The following is a 20,291-nucleotide window of genomic DNA, read 5'->3' on the forward strand; positions in this document are numbered from 1 at the left end:
TGCTAGTTTTACAATTTTCCTTTTTTTTTGTGTGTGTGTGTGTGTGTGTGTGTGTGTGTGTGTGTGTGTGTGTGTGTGTGTGTGTGTGTGTGTGTGTGTGTGTGTGTGTTCTGCGGAATGCGGGTGAGAAATCGTCCCAATGTATTGACTTTGACTGTGTAATTATTGCTGATGATTTCAACACTCATGTTGACAACCCTCAGGATAGAGGGACCAAGAAACTGTGTTGTGTTTTTGAGAACTATGGACTGACTCAGCATGTGACGGAGCCCACACAATAAGGGACACATTCTGGACTTGATTATCTCTAAAGATCTGAACATTTCCAAGGTTGTGGTGACAGATGTTGCTCCATCTGATCATTCCTGTGTTTTCTTTAACTCTGTGCACAAAAGTGTTCAAACAAAGATAATAAGAAAACACCAGTGAATCATTCATTCAGCTTTTTTCCTCCACACCCGCCGTTTCTAGGGCCTCAGTCACTGAGCTTGTAGATAATTTCAATTGTAAAATTACAAACGTTATTGATGCCATTGCTCCCACTAGGGTCAAAGCTGTCTCTAGTAAGAAAAGATCTCCATGGAGGAATGTCACACTTGTAAGATCCGAAAAAAGAGTGTTGAAAAGCCGAACGCAGGTGGCGAAAAACTAATCTCCAGGTCCATTATGATGCCTATAAAGAGAGACTTCGCATTTATAATTTGAAACTAAGGAATGCAAGGTGGTCCTTCTTCTCTGACATTATTGCTAAAAACAATAATTCACGTGCTTTGTTTGCTACTGTCGATAGGTTAACAAACCCTCCCGTACCAGTAGCATCTGAACTTTTATCCACCAAGGCCTGCAATGACTTCGACATCCAAAATTAGACAAATGGCAGTGCCTCCATATCAGGTACAGGGTATGTGTTGTCACAGTGTTCAGGCAAAACAAATTACAATATGACACAATTTCAAACTATTAACCAAAATAACCTGGGGGACATTATACAACATCTGAAAACCTCCTCCTGTTGCCTTGATATTTTACCAACCGGCTTTTTCAAAAATGTTTCAAATTGTTTTACAGATTGTAAACACGTCTCTTTGCTCAGGTATCTTCCCACAGGCCCTGAAAACTGCAGTCATTAAGCCATTCTTAAAAATGAACAATCGAACGTAATTAATTGGGAGAACGTTTGGGACATTTCCCACTGTTCCAAGAACCCAAATCACCAGCAGATCCACTTCAACACATGCCATAGGACATATTGGACTCCTCAGAAAAGATACGTCTCTAAAGTCATTCCAACTCCCTATTGCACGTTCTGTCAACCTGAACAACAACAACATCAAACAAATAATATCTGATGTGATAGGATGTCGAATTCCTACTGACCCGATTGTTTTGTTACTTAATGATGACTCTAAATTACATCTGCTTGGGAGACAGAGGAAAGTTTGGCTAGCCGGATCAACCGCGACCAAGAAAATGATAGCTCAGCGCTGGCTCCCCCCCCACTTGCTTTGTATGAAACAGTGGTTGGCGTATTTTCTAGACATAGTTACGCTTGAGCTCTCCACAGCAAGGATTAACAAAGCCAAGTCATCAACCATAGACCTACGGAAAAATGCAGCAGCACAAGTATCAGTCCTAATGACCTCAGAATCACAAGAATCAGAGGAGAGTGACTAGGCAAGGTTGGGGGTGGGAGATAGGAGAGGGTTGTTGTTCTTGTTCAATTGTGTTTGTGTGTTCTGTATGTTTAAAAATATAAAAACCAATTAAAAAATGTATCTTAAAAAAAAAAAAAAAAATCTAGATACGTCACTAATGGACAACTATAGGCCGATAACCTTTTTTTTGTCCCTAAACAATATTTTTGATGCCTTCCAGTCGGGTTTTTGACCACATCATAGCACTGAGACGGCTCTTGTTAAAGTCTTTAATGACATCCACTTAAACACAGATAGTGGCAAACAGTCTTAGTATTACTTGATCTCAGTGCAACATTTGACACGGTCGACCACGACATATTACTAGACCGATTGGGTTGGCCTTTCTGGCTCAGTACTAAAGTGGTTTGAATCCTATTTAAAGAATAGGAACTACTATGTGTCTATAGGTAATTATGCATCTGAGCACACAAATATGACGTGTGGAGTTCCCCAAGGCTATGTCCTGGGGCCTCTTCTATTTAATATCTACATGCTTCCACTGGCTCAGATTATGAAAAACAACAACATAAGTTATCATAGTTATGCGGACGACACACAAATTTACATAATCTTGTCGCCTGGGGACTACAGTCCAATACAAAAACTGGCTAGGTGCATTGAACAAACTAACGACTGGATGTGCCAGAACTTTCTTAAATTAAATGAAGAAAAAAACTGAGGTGATTATTTTTGGAGCAAAAGAGGAACGATTAAAAGTCAGCGCTCAGCTTCAAACGAAAATGTTAAAAACAGACAAAGCCAGAAATCTTGGTGTAATTATGGACTCTGACCTGAATTTTAACAGCCACGTTAAGACAATAACGTCGGCCTATTATCACCTTAAAAATATATCAAGGGTTAAAGGGCTTATGTGTCAACAGGATTTGGAAAAACTTGTCATGCTCTTATCTTCAGTAGACTTGACTACTGTAACGGTGTCTTTACAGGTCTCCCTAAAAGATCAATCAGACAGTTGCAGCTGATTCAAAACGCCGCTGCTCGAGTCCTCACTAAGACCAAGAAGGTGACTCACATCACTCCAGTTCTTATGTCTTTACACTGGCGTCCTGTGCCTCAAAGAATAGATTTCAAAATACTTCTGCTGGTTTATAAATCACTAAACGGTTTAGGCCCAAAATACATTTCGGATCTGCTTGTAAATTATGAACCACCCAGACCTCTCAGATCATCTGGAACAGGTCTGCTTTCTGTCCCCAGAATCAGAACCAAAAAGGGGGAAGCAGCGTTCAGTTTTTATGCTCCACATATCTGGAACAAACTTCCAGATAACTGTAGGTCCGCAACAACTCTCAGCTCTTTTAAATCAAGGCTGAAGACCTTTCTTCTTGATGTTGCCTTTTTTGAATTCATTGTACTGCACTGTGAATAATATTCCTGTATTCTGTTTTAAATGTTGTATTCATTTCTAACTGCTTTTTAATGTTTTATTTATGTAAAGCAATTTGAATTGCACTGTTGCTGAAATGTGCTATATAAATAAAATTGCCTTGCCTTATCCTCTATGTTCTACTGCTCATGTATGATAGGTAAATATAGCGCCGTGGGGACCTGGCATTGTATGGTCCATGTTGTAGAATAAAGCATCAGTGTTGATGCTCCGTTCAGTTGTCTGTGGACTCTGAGCTAATCGACTATCTCTGAGCTCCGGCTAAGTGCTAACGTTAGCTCTCTCACCTACACCAACATGCTCCACTTCAGTCCAGTTGGTGGCGTATGCAGCTCCAGTTGGTTTGCCAAGAAGAAGACGAAGAAGAAGACCACACCAAAAACAACATGGATGCTTGTTTTGAAGAGAGATTGTGCGAAGAGGTCCGCCGTTACCCACATTTATATGATAGGTCTGTTCAGGAGTGCAACGACAGCCAAATTACGTTAAATTCCTGGCGACAAATCGCTCAAACGCTTGGGAAAAATGAAACAGCCTGCCGTCAAAAGTGGAAAAGTGTGCGAGACAGATATGTAAGGGCCAAGAAAAAGCTGAAAGGCGGGAGCGGCAAAACCGGCCGGAGTCCCTACATTATCTCCATGTTAGATTGGCTCTCTGGCTACATCAAGCATCGTCCCACGAAGGCGACGCGGTCACGGACCCTTAACTGTAGTATGGCTGACACCGCGTGCTCGAAACCCGCACAAGTACGCAGCTGTCCGTGGAACGCGGAAAGTATGTCCACTCAAATAAAAAAAAAGAATATGCAACTGTTTCGATTATAATTTAATAGTTTAAGTCAATTGGAAAAAACCGTTCTGGTTCCAGCTCCTCAGATGTGTTTTGTGCTTCTCTCAGTCTTATATAATTGTAAATTAAACCGGCTTGGGTTCTGATGATATGTTGTGACTAAATAATTAATCGTTTAGGTGAGAAAATAACAGTAAAACTAAGTTGGATGCAGTCACAATCATTTAAGCTCAGCTGTTCTTTTTTCCTCTTTAAACATCTCATGACATTTTCAATGCAAATAAAATGCATTTATCATATTCATCATTTATAGTTGGTCAAATCAAATTACCCTTACAAAAACAGCACTGGCACAAACTACAGGTGTACTGTGTCTTCTACAACATGCAGGATGCTTTTTCTTTTGTGTCATTTTTTGTTGTCATCTTGTTAATCAAAGGCCACATGGAGGACTTTGTAAGCAAGAAGAGCACTTCCTGAAAATAATCATCTTCCATTTTCGATATATATGAAATGAAGAAAAACTCCATTATCCATAAAGCATTATTAAACAACACAAATAATAGTTAAGTCACCATTAACTAAACTGGCAACCTGAGGAGTAATTTATATTGATAAACAGTGGAACATATTTGGCATTTAGAATTCAAATCAAATTTGACTTACAAAAACATGCTGGCAGAATTCATGGGAAGTTTCGTAATTTTAAAATTGCCATATGTAGTTAAGTAAACATTAACTATTTGACTAAAATCTAATTGCACATTTTTTCAAATGTAATCTGGGCTAATTATGATTACGTATTTTCTAATCTGATTATGTAATTGTGATGATACCCAACCCTGCCTACAACATATATCCTATTTACTGTAGTTACTGAAATGAATGTCCCTATTCTAGAGCAGGGTGTGGTTCAATGTGTCGGAAGATGTAATACAACTGATATTATTGTGCATATAGTTCAGGATTTGAGACTGGTTAATAACTGATGTTTATCTGTTTCTCTGCATACATCTACTGTTAGATCCTCATCTCCCTCTGTCATCCGTGCGCCTCCTGGTTCCTCCACTGAGGTTGATGTCAGCCTGTATGTGGCAGGTGGCCCAGGAGCGGAATGTAGACCAGTATGACAAACTGTCCGAATTCATCATGTTGGTGACAGAGATGGTCCCAGAGCTTCTGAACTACAAACAGAAGACTCAGCTGATCCTGGGACTGAGAGCTCGGGTTAGTGAATGGAGGTATTATTGAGACTATTGTGGGCATCTTTTACTGTTCTTTCATCTTTTATTATTAAGCAGTCAAAGTGGAGTCAAGAAATTAAATCAATTTCATTTCTATGGGTCTAAGAAGGCCTAAGAAAAGCAAATTTTTAACAAGAAAAATGCATCCATTGTCTAGTTGTCAAAGTATTATTTTGAAAGTTAAGCATGATGTTTTGATTTTGTGTTTTTCAGCTCATCCTTGAATTATTAAAGACGATGGATGAGGTTGACTGTAAAGCTATCCAGGATCATCTTAACACTTTCCAACAGACGACAACAAACCTCATGCATGAAGAGGTGGGTAATGCTGATGACAGGATATTTTACATGAAGACATAATGTCTCAGTAACTTCAGATGTCAAACAGATCTTTCTGCCAGAGGACAGACAATAGTCTTTAGGTTTTGCTACTTAGCCTGAAATAGTTATTTTTATCAGATGCAGACATTTATAAGCTGTTAATTAGTAGGAGAGACATTTAAATGTAAAACTGATAATGAATGCATGTAAATAAACTTTACCTGGGCTTTATGACAGGACCCAGATGGAGAGGTGGAGACTTCAAAGTCAGCATTTGTGAAGCTGGTTCAAACATTGCTTGAAGACCAATCTAAAAAAGAGAATTTTTTCAAGGTGAGTTTTACTTTTTTAAATGGTTAACGTAATTATTATTTGCATCTACCTTAGGAGTTCATCTTCTTCATAATTCATACATGATTTTTATATATTTTTTTCCTGTCTAAGGAGGTCTTCTCAGTACAGTATGGAGCTTGTTTTGATACAGCGCTGCAGATTCAGGTGTGGGAGTTCTTCCAGCGACTGGAAGAGTTCCTCCCAGTTCCACGTTTTTCACAGGTAGGCAGCAGGGTGAAGATAAACTGACCTTCCATCCACTGGTTCCCTAAATGCTGGCTGGTGATTTATGTCTAAGGGGCTTTTCACACTTGAAAGCCTGAACCAAGGTTCATGTTTTTGTTACAGTTTTTTTACACTTTGGCACTAATTTCAGAACCTTGACGTCATTTTTCAAAACTCTAGACACAAAACTCACAACCAATGATCAAAATGCACATTTTTCAAAACTCTAACCGTGGATTTCCACAGGATGCAGAACGTCTGCGGACCGGCTCCGCTGCGGAACGGCTACGTGCTCCGCCGTCCATCAATACCCACCAGGTCCGGATTTTTTGCATAACGGCTGCGGCCAGCCGACCACGAGATCTCGTGAGTTCACGTATGTTCGCGCGATATAACAGGATGTAGTTTCTATAAACAGAACCACAAAACCAACAACCATTTGTTTCCATCCAGAGGAGTAGAGGGGAAACAACTCTGTGCTGTGTTTTCAAGGTGTAGTGCAGGAAAATATGACCCGCCGTGAGCACGGTGTATTTTATTTTGAAAAGTAATCGGATGTTTTATTTTGTTTCTGTGCTCGACTTCCTGTCCCGCACAATCTGAATTGTGCTGAATTGCTGCGGAGCTCTCCGTCGTCCGTCAAAAATAGAAGTAGGAGTAGGGACGCAGACGTTCCGCAATCAGTGGAAAGACACACATTGACTTTAATGGAAACCTAATGACTCCGTCGACGTTCCGCAGACGTTCCGCATCCAGTGGAAATTGCAGGTAACACTTTTTTCAATTGCTTGGATACAATACACATAAACCAAAGATCATTTGTTCATTTAACAAAGACCATCTGTTCAATATGACAACTTAACATCAAAGTACTACTATTTCAAAATGCAATTCACACATTACATTTCAGATGATTATCTATTCATTCCATTACAATGATCTAACTATCAATCGATACAACTACTCAAAATGATAAGTAACTGTTGCATTACTCTTAATGCATAGCTGTATGGAAATAGACAAACAATATTCCATGTTTAGATCATGAAAGTTTCAAGATAACGAGATTCATTGTCACCAATTAGTGTGGAGCATGAACCAATTCGACTACATTATCTGTGGATGTAATATTTCATCATCATTCTTTACTGTAATGTACTACTGTTTACTGTATTGTTAGAACTTCATGAAACTGATCTATAAGTTCGAACCATCCAAAAAAAAAGTGCTTTTACACTAGAAACGAACCGGACCATGGTTGTTTGATCCAGACCGATACCATTTCTCTTTGTCGGAACTAGGTATGGCTGTTTGGTCTGGAGGGTGGTAGTGGATGGTGTTTTCACACCTGTAATTTTGGTTTGTATCAAACTGAAAAGTCAGAATATCCGGATCAAATGAGGTTTAGTGTCGTAATGCAGTAATGGCTTGTAAAAATGTTTAATAATCACAGAAGTGCAGAGGCCAAAATGGCTTTTTTCTTAGCATCACTTTAGAATTCTTACACAATCATATATAACAGATTATAAATGTCAATCCACATAGCAAAGGATGATCTTGGAAGAAGGAGCAGCAGTTTGTGTTTAAAATCCACTTCTTCTTTTCCAGGTGTGCTCCATGTTTGACATTTCTTCCCTTGACGAGGAGTTTGAGCAGTTTCTCTCTGACCCTGAGGATCTGAAGAGGATTTTGCAGCACCAACAGGAGCGGCAAAAGTTGACTAAAAGTACGACTGTTAACTCTTAGTATTCTATTCCTCTGAATTACAGTCATGGTGTACTGAAAACCCCCTTTTTCACTGTTACATTAGAAGGGGATTCCCCATCCCCTCTCACCATTTTATACCCAACTATTAATATATTGCAATTAACTAAGAATATGACATGACAGTGAGTTTAATTGGTTATCTGTATAACCAATTTTCTGTGAACGCTATAGTTGCCCGCACGAGGAATTCTAAGTAATGACAACAACACTGTCGTTGCATTCACATGATGCAAGCCTTCGGTGATCGCGCCTTGTCCACACAGTTGTTAGTAGCGTTTATCCCATCAAATCAAGGACACGTAGGATTTAAAAAAACATGGACTTTTCAGGAGAGGTGATAATCTTGTAAATTGTATGGCCTGTTAGTCTCCAAAGCTGAACGCTGCTGTTACCCTTTCTCAGCGGTGACCCGAGCTGCTGCATGCGAATGTCGCCGGACTTCACCATTTTGTAAACATAGCCATTCTGAGAAATACAGACAGAATTTTGTGGAGCTGATTACTTAATCAATTTTGTAAACTGAGGCTTAATTGGCTTTGTATCAACTCATTTGGCAATGGCTTGAATGTAACGCCAGACATTCATTGATATAAAATCCATTCAATAATAAGTGAGTGAAAATGTGGTAGCAGTGCATCTATGCTACGGAGGAAAAGAAAATATTTAGGTTTTTTTTTTGTTAATCTATGTCTTGGTACTTTATAGAATTTCCAGTGTTTTGTATTTAAGTTACAGTCGTCTCCATTTCCTCTGGTTCTGTTAGTGCTGCATTCCTGCCTGACAAATAGCACCACTCTGGTGCCTTTAACATGAATGTTTTCTGTTTCTCAGGTGAATTCACCTTCATGTCAGACACCATCCTCTCCACGCTCGCCTCTAAACAGACTTCAGCGGCATCTGAAGATCAGGATCAAATAATGGATCAGGGAGAGGGCAAACAAGGCACTGGGAAATCACAGGGAAGAAATCGAGAGAAGTCAGAACAGACAACAGTGAAGCAAGAAAACAGCTGGAGAGCAGAAGATATTTGTGAGGATGATGAAGAGACTGACAACAGTTCCATTGAACCAAACTGTGGGCTGCCTGAGTACGGGCTGTCACCGCTCACTTCCTCTCCACATTCAGAAGAGGCTGCAGAGCCAGGTGATGGAGGTGAGCATCTCTTTCATCGTAGCCGATATTTAAAAAAATATTCTTGATTATACTGGTGTGTTTTATTGAATCATTATGACAAGAGCAACATAACTCAGCTAAAGATTGTGAAGATCCCCTGTAAGTTTAAAGATGAGCTTGGTTATTTTGCTCCTCTGCATGTAGATTCTGTTGAGTGAATATATCACTAATTCTCTTGTTTCCTGTTGGCAGAAACAGCTGTTGAAGTGGATAAAGTGAAGGAATGTCTGGATCTGAGGAGAAACAAGAAGTCATCAGAAGAGAGCAGGATCCAGTCCTTGACAGGAGGCAGAGCCAGTGTCTCTCTTTCATTCAGTGAGGACTCCGTAAGAGCCAATGATGTAAACACACTGGAGTGTGGCAAGACTCTTGCATCTCCTTCCACCTTGAAACAACATCCCCTTGTTCACACTTCTGCACGACATAAGTGCACTCAATGTAACAAGACATACAAATGGCGCCATCACCTGAAAGACCATTTACTTACTCACTCTAAATGGCCAGTCCGGTCCTTTGCTTGCAGCCTTTGCGAGAAGAGATTTAGTTCTCAATCTTTACTTAAAGTTCATCTGCGTCGTCACAGCGGAGAGAGGCCATTTGCCTGCTCGTATTGCGAAAAGAGGTTCTTGACAAAGCCAGTTTTGAAGGCCCATGTGCGCATTCACACCGGTGAGCGGCCGTATGCCTGTACTTTTTGTGGCAAGAGATTCACACAGTCATATCCGCTGGCTGTTCACCTTAGGATGCATAAGAAAGAGAAGCCGTACCTGTGCAGCACATGTGGTATGTCCTTTTGTAGCTCTGGGGCCTTGCTGGTCCACACACGCATGCACACAGGGGAGCGGCCTAGTCAATGTGACATCTGTGGAAAAGGTTTTACCACAGCTATTCATTTGACACAACATCGGCGAACTCACACAGGAGAGAGGCCGTATTCTTGCTCACAATGTGACAAATCGTTCCGCTGTCAATCAGGACTGAAGAGACACATGAGGACACACACGGGATATAAACCTTACCAGTGTTTAACATGTCACAAGACTTTTTCTCAAAAATCCAACATGAGGATACACCTCAAAGTCCATAAAAACATCTAACATGCTGTCGTGATTTTTAGAGTTATCTGTAGTCATAAAGAAAAGCCTGGTTTATTTTACGCCAGGATGTGCTGTTTTGATGCATTTTCATGTCAGTAAATCAACATGTATGTATTTTAATTAGGGCTGTCAAACGATTAATTTTTTTTTAAAAATTGCGATTAATCGCTGAAGTTCTATAGTTAATCGCGATTAATCGCATATTTTATCACATGATTAAAATTCTATTATTTTGCATTTCAGAACAGGTTTTAAGTACATATTAACAATCGAAAGCAATTTTTACCAGTGTATCTTGATTGGGAATCCAGTGAATGCAAAGAAAGTACTTTATGAACTTGATTTTAAGATTTGTAATTATTTATTTACTGTAAACAAAAGAAAAATGTGTGAATCTGTCATTATTGCACTATTCCTCCAAGTACCTAACTAAAAAACTAAAAATCCCTATCCATACTAGAGTCAATATAGTGTTTAGTAACTCCTAAATAATGTTGATTAATCACTGACGTCCAGTGATCACCGGTTAATGAGCAGCTCATTTCTGCACAAGTCCGTGTTAACACAGCCCATTCGCGTTTCACCGCTGAGGATGTCCCCCCGTGATCGCCCGCTCCGGCCGCTGCCCGCTACGGCTGCTGCAGCTGCTCGCTCCGGCCGCCGCAGCTGCTGCCCGCTCCGGCCACCGCTGCTGCCCACTGGTCAAACTAACCTGTACGGCGGGCCACAGCAACCTCTTATTTCCGAACATTCATCTCTCCCCTGCCCCCCGAGGGCCGGTGGTCTAGCATCACGTTAACTGTACTACTATGCTTAGCTCCGTAGGTGGTAGCTCAAGCTTGACGTGCTTCGGTGATATTTTAATTCGGCTTTACACAATGTGCATATGGCTTTCGATTTGTCTACGAGCCATCCGGAAGTTTTGGAAAATAAAAAGCGCCATTCAGGATTTCATTGCTGCCGTCTTTCTCCATCATGCCTGCAGCCTGCAGCAGCAGGATGTGTTACGAGGAAGTGGCAGCTTGATGATAAGTAACAGTGCTGCAAAGGGTCAAAATAGTAGCCTGTTAGGCACGACGCAAAGCCGAGTGAAGTGTAAAATAAATTAATAAATGCCGGCATGCGATTAAAAAAAATTAATCGCATCTCGTCGACCCTTAATTGCATCGCGATTAACGCGTTAACACTGACAGCCCTAATTTTAATATATGTAAATATGGACAAAATATTACACGTGTGGTATAATGTGTACATAATTGGCTATTCACCCCTCCCACTAATGCACCGAGAGTATCCGGGGTAGGTGGTCAGTAGTAACAGAGTGAACCAAAGTCTGATAAACACATCTGCAGGATCAACTGGGACTCTGTGGAGAACCAACTTTCCATTAGGGAGGTCCATCAAAGTATTTCTACTCGGCCCTGTCTGCAGACTTTTGTCATAGAACTGAGGGACCATTCTCTCCACTTAAAATGGAAAGAATTGCATTTAATTTCTTAAGCAGAATTTACGAGACTTGCTTATATGACAAGGAGCCTTGAAACTTCTCTGCAGTTGAAGGTCCTTGCTGTTAAAGACAAATCTTATCCTGTGTTCAGCCAAACATACTTAAACTATCAAAAGTACATGTACTGGTTATGCCGCGTTCTATTTACCTCGGAACTCGGAAGCCGCAACTGGGAATGACGTCATACCCGAGTTGAATGCGTTCTATTTAAAAGTCGGATTTTCATTAGAGGTCGACCGATAGTGGATTTTACCGATAGCTAGGTTGGGCCGTATTTGCCGATAACCGATTAATCGACCGATAGTATTTATAACTTATACAGTTGACAAAATACATACATTGTTTCAAAAAAAGTCCAGACGCTTTTGCCAATAATCAAAATAATAATGTCATATTTATTGATATTACACCCACAGCAATGCTACACAAGCATGTGTGTTGTCTAAAACAGTTCTACATATTTGGAGTCATCCAGTGCAAAAATAAACATAATGAGCATTATAATTCATATAAAGGACAAACAATCTCAAAACAGTGACGCCATTCTTCTCTGTAGAACGGTAACAGATGATCTCTGACCTGGAGGGATCTATCTTTCCCACTTTATACTATATATATATATATATTCTCGCTTGGATGCCCATATAAGGCGTAATGTGTGACGGACCTGTCTTCCCATTGGTTGAAAACATAAACAAGGCATCATGGGAGATCCCCTTGTCGGTAGCACCTACTGTCTATGGGTAGCACGGAGTTAGCGGCAGAAATGACCGAAAACGTGATGAATTATGGACATCAAGTGGATAAATCTTGGATGTAACAGTTTGGATTTAATGCTCAACAACCCCGAAAAAAGGCACAAGTTCCAGGCTGGATAGAAAATCACCTGTAAAGGCTAGAAAGACACCAAAGACACCCCCGTGACGGCTAACTCGTTAGCTTTTAGCTGCAGCAATCAGTAAGTCTCTACGTTTAACTGTTATTAAATGATCTAAATATGAATCAGAGGTGCCGTTTGGGATCGTGGACGATCCTTTAGGGTTCTGATTCTGACATTTGGGTCGGACTTGCGTTTATTTTTGTCAGTGTTTTAACCGCTTGAGGTAAGTTAGCCTACTACTAATGTTTAGCGTCATCTCAGCCTCGAAAGCAAACAAATATACTGTTGTGCTGTTCTTTTTCTACTAATGCAGCATCTATTCAACAAATTAATATGTACTGTATACATACCTTTTTGCTGTCGATGCTTTAAACGAGCATCTGATGTCAGCCTTCTCCGCACAGCATGTGCTCTCCGTGCAGCGCGCAGTAACACATGTCGAAAATAAACACCAGGCATCAGTGATAGTTTTTATTTCGCCTCTAGAGGCCGCTATTGTAATGCATGATGCCAGCAGACCATTCTCAGCTCTCGCGTACTGTGTAATGAATGACAGCGCGCGCCGCTACAGCAACGGACGCAACCATCGGTATGGATTTTTGCCGATGACGATAGTTCCACCAATCAACTATCGGTGCCGATTAATCGGCAAAACCGATGAATCGGTCGACCTCTAATTTTCATTGTTTTCATTAGCTCTAGCCCGGTTAGCTATTGTTAGCAACCAGTTGATAACAACGCATTACGCCGTTTTTTGTGCATGCAAACAACGTAACATCAGATAGAAGTTGGACATGCCTGTGTGAACGACTGATTTAGTGAGACACAAATAAGACAGAAGTGCTTATAACTTTATGTTACTGCAGCTTTCATAACTGTTGATACAGATAGCAGCCTCGGGATACTCGGATTTTGAATTTTGAACTCGGGATACTGCGAGGTTGTCCGAGTTCTGAGCTCGTAAATCCGAGGTCAGGGGGCGTGTTTACGACTTTGACCTCGTAAAAACCGAGTTGCGAGGTAAATAGAACGCGGCATTATTCAAAAGGGGCCTTTTCAAAGTGTACTGTAAATAAATGTACAATTTCCCGTGTGTGTGTGTGTGTGTGTGTGTGTGTGTGTGTGTGTGTTGTTATTTTTGACAAAAATGTAAGCAACTTCTTGCCAGGATCTGTGCTTTCCATTCTCTTCAAGTCAGCAAAAGGCAAAACGAGATGTTAACTTTTGATTAGTCTGCAGATACTAAGACAAGTGACAGTTATAACTGCAATGCTTAGAAGTGCCACAAGGTGGTGCCTACCTTTATTATTATTGTGATGCACTAGTGTTAAGACACGCGCTGCAGCAATGTTCTCTCCTCGGACTATCGACTGTAAAATTAGTTAGTTAGTTATGGCGTTTTTCCATTACATGGTACCTGCTCGACTCGCCTCGACTCTACTCGCCTCGGCACACTGTGCGTCCGTTTTCCATTGCAGATTTTAGTTAGTGCAGGTTATCCTCTATGTTCTACTGCTCATGTATAATAGGTAAATATAGCGCCGTGGGGACCTGGCATTGTATGGTCCATGTTGTAGAATAAAGCATCAGTGTTGAAGCTCCGTTCAGTTGTCTGTGGACTCTTCGAGCTAATCGACTATCTCTGAGCATAGTCTCTGAGCTCCGGCTAAGTGCTAACGTTAGCTCTCTCACCTACACCAACATACTCCACTTCAGTCCAGTTGGTGGCGTATGCAGCTCCAGTTGGTTTGCCAAATAGAAGACGAAGAAGAAGACTACACCAAACACAACATGGATGCTTGTTTTGAAGAGAGATTGTGCGAAGAGGTCCGCCGTTACCCACATTTATATGATAGGTCTGTTAAGGACTACAACGACAGACAAATGACGTTAAACTCCTGGCGACAAATCGCTCAAACGCTTGGGAAAAATGAAACAACCTGCCGTCAAAAGTGGCAAAGTCTGCGAGACCGATATGTAAAGGCCAAGAAAAAGCTGAAAGACGGGAGCGGCAAAACCGGCCGGAGTCCCTACATTATCTCCATGTTAGATTGGCTCTCTGGCTACATCAAGCAGCATCGTCCCACGAAGGCGACGCGGTCACGGACCCTTAACTGTAGTATGGCTGACACCGCGTGCTCGAAACCCGCACAAGTACGCAGCTGTCCGTGGAACGCGGAAAGTATGTCCACTCAAATAAAAAAAAAAATATGCAGTTTCGATTATAATTTAATAATGTAAGTAATTTATCAAGTTAAAAAAAACCCGTCATCGTTCCATGTTGTGACTTAATAATTAATCGATTAGGTGAGAAAATAACAGTAAAACTAATTTGATTACAACACAATGACCTGTCCTTATTTAATCTGAAAACGTTACTAACAAAAAAACCCATTTCAACTAAAAATGGATGCAGTCACAATCATTTAAGCTCAGCTGTTCTTTTTTTCCTCTTTAAACATCTCATGACATTTTCAATGCAAATAAAATGCATTTATCATATTCATCATTTATAGTTGGTCAAATCAAATTACCCTTACAAAAACAGCACTGGCACAAACTACAGGTGTACTGTGTCTTCTACAACATGCAGGATGCTTTTTCTTTTGTGTCATTTTTTGTTATCTTGTTAATCAAAGGCCACATGGAGGACTTTGTAAGCAAGAAGAGCACTTCCTGAAAATAATCATCTTCCATTTTCGATATATATGAAATGAAGAAAAACTCCATTATCCATAAAGCATCATTAAACAACACAAATAATAGTTAAGTCACCATTAACTAAACTGGCAACCTGAGGAGTAATTTATATTGATAAACAGTGGAACATATTTGGCATTTAGAGTTCAAATCAAATTTGACTTACAAAAACATGCTGGCAGAATTCATGGGAAGTTTCATAATTTTAAAATTACCATATGTTATGTGCTAATTGCACATTTTTTCAAATGTAATCTGGGCTAATTATGATTAGGTATTTTCTAATCTGATTATTGTGCATATAGTTCAGGATTTGAGACTGGTTAATAACTGATGTTTATCTGTTTCTCTGCATACATCTACTGTTAGATCCTCATCTCCCTCTGTCATCCGTGCGCCTCCTGGTTCCTCCACTGAGGTTGATGTCAGCCTGTATGTGGCAGGTGGCCCAGGAGCGGAATGTAGACCAGTATGACAAACTGGCCGAATTCATCATGTTGGTGACAGAGATGGTCCCAGAGCTTCTGAACTACAAACAGAAGACTCAGCTGATCCTGGGACTGAGAGCTCGGGTTAGTGAATGGAGGTATTGTTGAGACTATTGTGGGCATCTTTTACTGTTCTTTTATCTTTTATTATTAAGCAGTCAAAGTGGAGTCAAGAAATTAAATCAATTTCATTTCTATGGGTCTAAGAAGGCCTAAGAAAAGCAAATTTTTAACAAGAAAAATGCATCCATTGTCTAGTTGTCAAAGTATTATTTTGAAAGTTAAGCATGATGTTTTGATTTTGTGTTTTTCAGCTCATCCTTGAATTATTAAAGACGATGGATGAGGTTGACTGTAAAGCTATCCAGGATCATCTTAACACTTTCCAACAGACGACAACAAACCTCATGCATGAAGAGGTGGGTAATGCTGATGACAGGATATTTTACATGACACAATAAGCTCGTTTGAGATGCGCAGAATCGATCAACAGCGATCGCCGCCCAATGCATGCCGGTTAGATTTGTGTCCGACTTGATCCCGACTTTCTCTGACGTCATGCACACATGGGCAACGATAACCTCACGAGATCAAGGCGGCCGCAGTTCTGAGACGCAGGCAGCGCAGTTGCTTTTCACCGACTGCAAGACCGAGGCGGACCCAGGGCATGCTGGGAAACGCCGGCCTCTCAGCTGATTGGTTCAGAATCGACTCAACATGATGACGATTTATGTAAACTTTTTATTGAGTTTGAATTGGAGGGAATTTAACTGCTATTTGTCTGATTTAAAGGCTTATTCTGTACAAACCACGTTGTGTGACTGATAGTTAACGTTTAGAAGTCAGAGAGGCTAAATCTGTTCAGATTACGGATCATCTACAGTGTTTTGTTAATTAAAATCAGCAACAGATCGCACATAGCATTTTTGACAGCTACTCTGTCATAATAAAAACAACTGGAGACTTGTGTACAAGCTGATATATGGGTCTGATAACATTTTATTAAATCGGAATTGGACCACAGTGTTTCTGTCACTTCCTGTTCAGACTGAAGGCTGCTTGAAATGGCTGTAAACTGTCCGACTTGACAGCGGACTTTTGTCACCGTCCCCGGCTGCTGCCGCCTGCTCTCGTCCACTTTACAGGCGAGGCGCAGTTCATCTCGAACGAGCCTAATGTCTCAGTAGCTTTAGATGTCAAACAGATCTTTCTGCCAGAGGACAGACAATAGTCTTTAGGTTTTGCTACTTACCCTGAAATAGTTATTTTTACTATCAGATGCAGACATTTATAAGCTGTTAATAAGTAGGAGAGACATTTAAATGTAAAACTGATAATGAATGCATGTAAATAAACTTTACCTGGGCTTTATGACAGGACCCAGATGGAGAGGTGGAGACTTCAAAGTCAGCATTTGTGGAGCTGGTTCAAACATTGCTTGAAGACCAATCTAAAAAAGAGAATTTTTTCAAGGTGAGTTTTACTTTTTTAAATGGTTAACGTAATTATTATTTGCATCTACCTTAGGAGTTCATCTTCTTCATAATTCATACATGATTTTTATATATTTCTTTCCTGTCTAAGGAGGTCTTCCCAGTACAGTATGGAGCTTGTTTTGATACAGCGCTGCAGATTCAGGTGTGGGAGTTCTTCCAGCAACTGGAAGAGTTCCTCCCAGTTCCACGTTTTTCACAGGTAGGCAGCAGGGTGAAGATAAACTGACCTTCCATCCACTGGTTCCCTAAATGCTGGCTGGTGATTTATGTCGGTGTAATTAGCCATTGTTAAATAATGTTAGATCCACATAGCAAAGGATGATCTTGGAAGAAGGAGCAGCAGTTTGTGTTTAAAATCCACTTCTTTTCCAGGTGTGCTCCATGTTTGACATTTCTTCCCTTGACGAGGAGTTTGAGCAGTTTCTCTCTGACCCTGAGGATCTGAAGAGGATTTTGCAGCACCAACAGGAGCGGCAAAAGTTGACTAAAAGTACGACTCCGTTAACTCTTAGTATTCTATTTCTAGAATATAAAATTAATGAAATGGTAATCTGGATTTCCAATTTTCTGTTTAATAAAGTAAATAATTAGGGAGTAAAAATGTGGTATCCGTGAATCCATACTATGAGGGAAACTAAGAATAGGTTTTTTCTTAATTTCTGACTTGGTACTTTATGAATGACAGCCAGTAAAAAAAATGAATATTTCCAATATTCTGTATTGATTTCTCTGTTATCTCCATTTCCTCTGGTTCTGTTAGTGCTGCATTCCTGCCTGACAAATAGCACCACTCTGGTGCCTTTAACATGAATGTTATCTGTTTCTCTGGTGAATTCACCTTCATGTCAGACACCATCCTCTCCACGCTCGCCTCTAAACAGACTTCAGCGGCATCTGAAGATCAGGATCAAATAATGGATCAGGGAGAGGGCAAACAAGGCACTGGGAAATCACAGGGAAGAAATCGAGAGAAGTCAGAACAGACAACAGTGAAGCAAGAAAACAGCTGGAGAGCAGAAGATATTTGTGAGGATGATGAAGAGACTGACAACAGTTCCATTGAACCAAACTGTGGGCTGCCTGAGTACGGGCTGTCACCGCTCACTTCCTCTCCACGTTCAGAAGAAGCTGCAGAGCCAGGTGATGGAGGTGAGCATCTCTTTCATCGTATCTGATTTTCCTGATAATGTGAAAACAAATATAACATGTCGGCAGCAGGCCAGACTCAGGCATGCGCTTGGCTGTGAAGTCATATTGGGACAAAGTCTTCACTCGGCATGTAGATTCTGTTGAGTGAATATATCACTAATTCTCTTGTTTCCTGTTGGCAGAAACAGCTGTTGAAGCCACCTTTCAGCCATCAGAAGAGAGCAGGATCCAGTCCTTGACAGGAGGCAGAGCCGATGTCTCTCTTCCATTCAGCGAGGACTCCGTAAGAGCCAATGAAAACATCTGCCTGGAGTGTGGAAAAACCTTTGCGTCTCATTCCACCTTGAAACAACATCTCCTTGTTCACACTTCTGCACGGCCATTCAAGTGCACTCAGTGCGACAAGACCTATAAAAACCGTAAAGACCTGAACTTTCATTTTCGTATTCACTCTAACCCTAAAGCCTATCCCTGTAGCCTTTGTGAGAAGAAATATGATTATAAGTCTAAGCTTAAAGCTCATCTGCGTCGTCACAGCGGAGAGAGGCCATTTGGCTGCTCGTACTGCGACAAGAGGTTCTGGAGAAATGCAGAGTTGAAGTCCCATGTGCGCATTCACACCGGTGAGCGGCCGTATGCCTGTACTTTTTGTGAAAAGAGATTCAACCAGCCATATATGCTCACAGTGCACATCAGGATTCATAAGAAAGAGAAGCCATACCTGTGCAGCACATGTGGTAAGTCCTTTTGTAGCTCTGGGGCCTTGCGGGTGCACACACGCGTGCACACAAGGGAGCGGCCTTATCAATGTGACATCTGTGGAAAAGGTTTTGCCACAACTATGCTATTGACAGAACATCAGCGATACCACACAGGAGAGAGGCCGTATTCTTGCTCAAAATGTGACAAATCGTTCCACCTTAATGAAGGACTGAAAAGACACATGAGGACACACACGGGATATAAACCTTACCAGTGTTTAACATGTCACAAGACTTTTTCTCAAAAATACAACATGAGGGTACACCTCAAAGTCCACAAGATCATCTAGGATACTGTTGCGACATTTGGAGAATATATATTTAGTGATAAAGAAAAGCCTGGTTTATTTCTACGCCAGGGCACACTGTTTTGGTGCATTTCCATGACAGTAAAACACCAACACGTATGTAAATATGGACCTGAACACTCAAATGTTACGTGTGGAATAATCTGTACCTTGTGTTTTAGGAGACCATTAGATAATTAGCTCAGTTATTGTAGGTTAAAGACTTCTGAATAAAATGTGCTGACAATATATACCAAAATGGAGTGCTCACACTTGTGAGATAGTATGAGACGTATGTGGCTTAGAAATGGTGATCTTTTGTAACATAAGAATGTGAATGAATGTGTCTTTGGCCGGTAAATATATTTTCTTTACCCAACCCACAAACATCTTTGATAAGATTTCTGTGCATTATTTAAGAATTGCAACCAAGAAATGTAATGGGCATGCTATTTCACAGCTGACAAATAACACTACTCCTGTGGAAAAACTGTATAATGGGGACATTGTATTCCTGATACAGATATCTTCAATTTTCATTTCTTTGTAGATTTCTTTATAAATGTCTGCATGTGTGTTTTAAGCTGTGCAAAGAGATAACAATAACCCCTAACAATAAATGAAATCTCAACAGAAAGTGTGTGCAATAATAAATGTAAATCAAATATGAAATAAGGAAATTCACTTAGGACTGCATACAACATGGCTGATGTCAAATGAAGAAAAAAAATGGAGTATATCGCCTCTAGTTTGGGTGAAGTGATTGCACCTGAGGGGGGCGTGACTTGTGAATATGAAATTTAGTGAGTTACAGCAGTGATTTCTTGTTATACGACAGGCTTAAAGTTTTTTGTCATACCGTGACAGTTTCGACTGCTGTCTCTGCAGTCATCTTCAGAAGCGTCACGTGATGTTGCTGTGACGTCTACTGTGGGTGTGATATATTTAGTTTGTGTCATTCCACCTGTG

General features: G+C 40.6%; 2 protein-coding genes across 7 annotated transcripts; both read left to right on the forward strand.

Moving 5' to 3' along the window:
* The first annotated feature begins 3,261 nt into the window (after window positions 1-3,261).
* On the forward strand, window positions 3,262-10,163 carry LOC116059967 (gastrula zinc finger protein 5-1-like). Its single transcript, XM_031313245.2, has 9 exons — window positions 3,262-3,879; window positions 4,919-5,121; window positions 5,352-5,456; window positions 5,697-5,792; window positions 5,904-6,014; window positions 7,626-7,743; window positions 8,616-8,936; window positions 9,150-9,248; window positions 9,297-10,163. Exons 1-9 carry the CDS (start codon window positions 3,432-3,434, stop codon window positions 10,052-10,054), a joined length of 2,259 nt encoding a protein of 752 aa, XP_031169105.2. The 5' UTR covers window positions 3,262-3,431; the 3' UTR covers window positions 10,055-10,163.
* A 3,962-nt stretch (window positions 10,164-14,125) lies between these two features.
* On the forward strand, window positions 14,126-20,018 carry LOC116060184 (zinc finger protein 70-like). 6 transcript variants are annotated; one of them, XM_031313636.2, is made up of 8 exons: window positions 14,126-14,623; window positions 15,511-15,713; window positions 15,944-16,048; window positions 17,007-17,102; window positions 17,214-17,324; window positions 17,498-17,615; window positions 17,954-18,265; window positions 18,463-20,018. In XM_031313636.2, the coding sequence occupies exons 1-8, from the start codon at window positions 14,173-14,175 to the stop codon at window positions 19,323-19,325; spliced, it is 2,259 nt and encodes a 752-aa protein (XP_031169496.1). In that variant the 5' UTR covers window positions 14,126-14,172; the 3' UTR covers window positions 19,326-20,018. The 6 variants fall into 6 exon arrangements, with proteins under 6 accessions (XP_031169496.1, XP_031169494.1, XP_031169493.1 ...); XM_031313634.2 differs by having other exon boundaries at window positions 14,127-14,623; window positions 18,457-20,018; XM_031313633.2 differs by having other exon boundaries at window positions 14,130-14,623; window positions 17,954-18,274.
* Window positions 20,019-20,291: the final 273 nt, after the last annotated feature.

This window comes from Sander lucioperca, chromosome 20 (genome assembly GCF_008315115.2).
Source record: "Sander lucioperca isolate FBNREF2018 chromosome 20, SLUC_FBN_1.2, whole genome shotgun sequence".
In the NCBI taxonomy this organism is placed as follows: Eukaryota; Metazoa; Chordata; class Actinopteri; order Perciformes; family Percidae; genus Sander; species Sander lucioperca.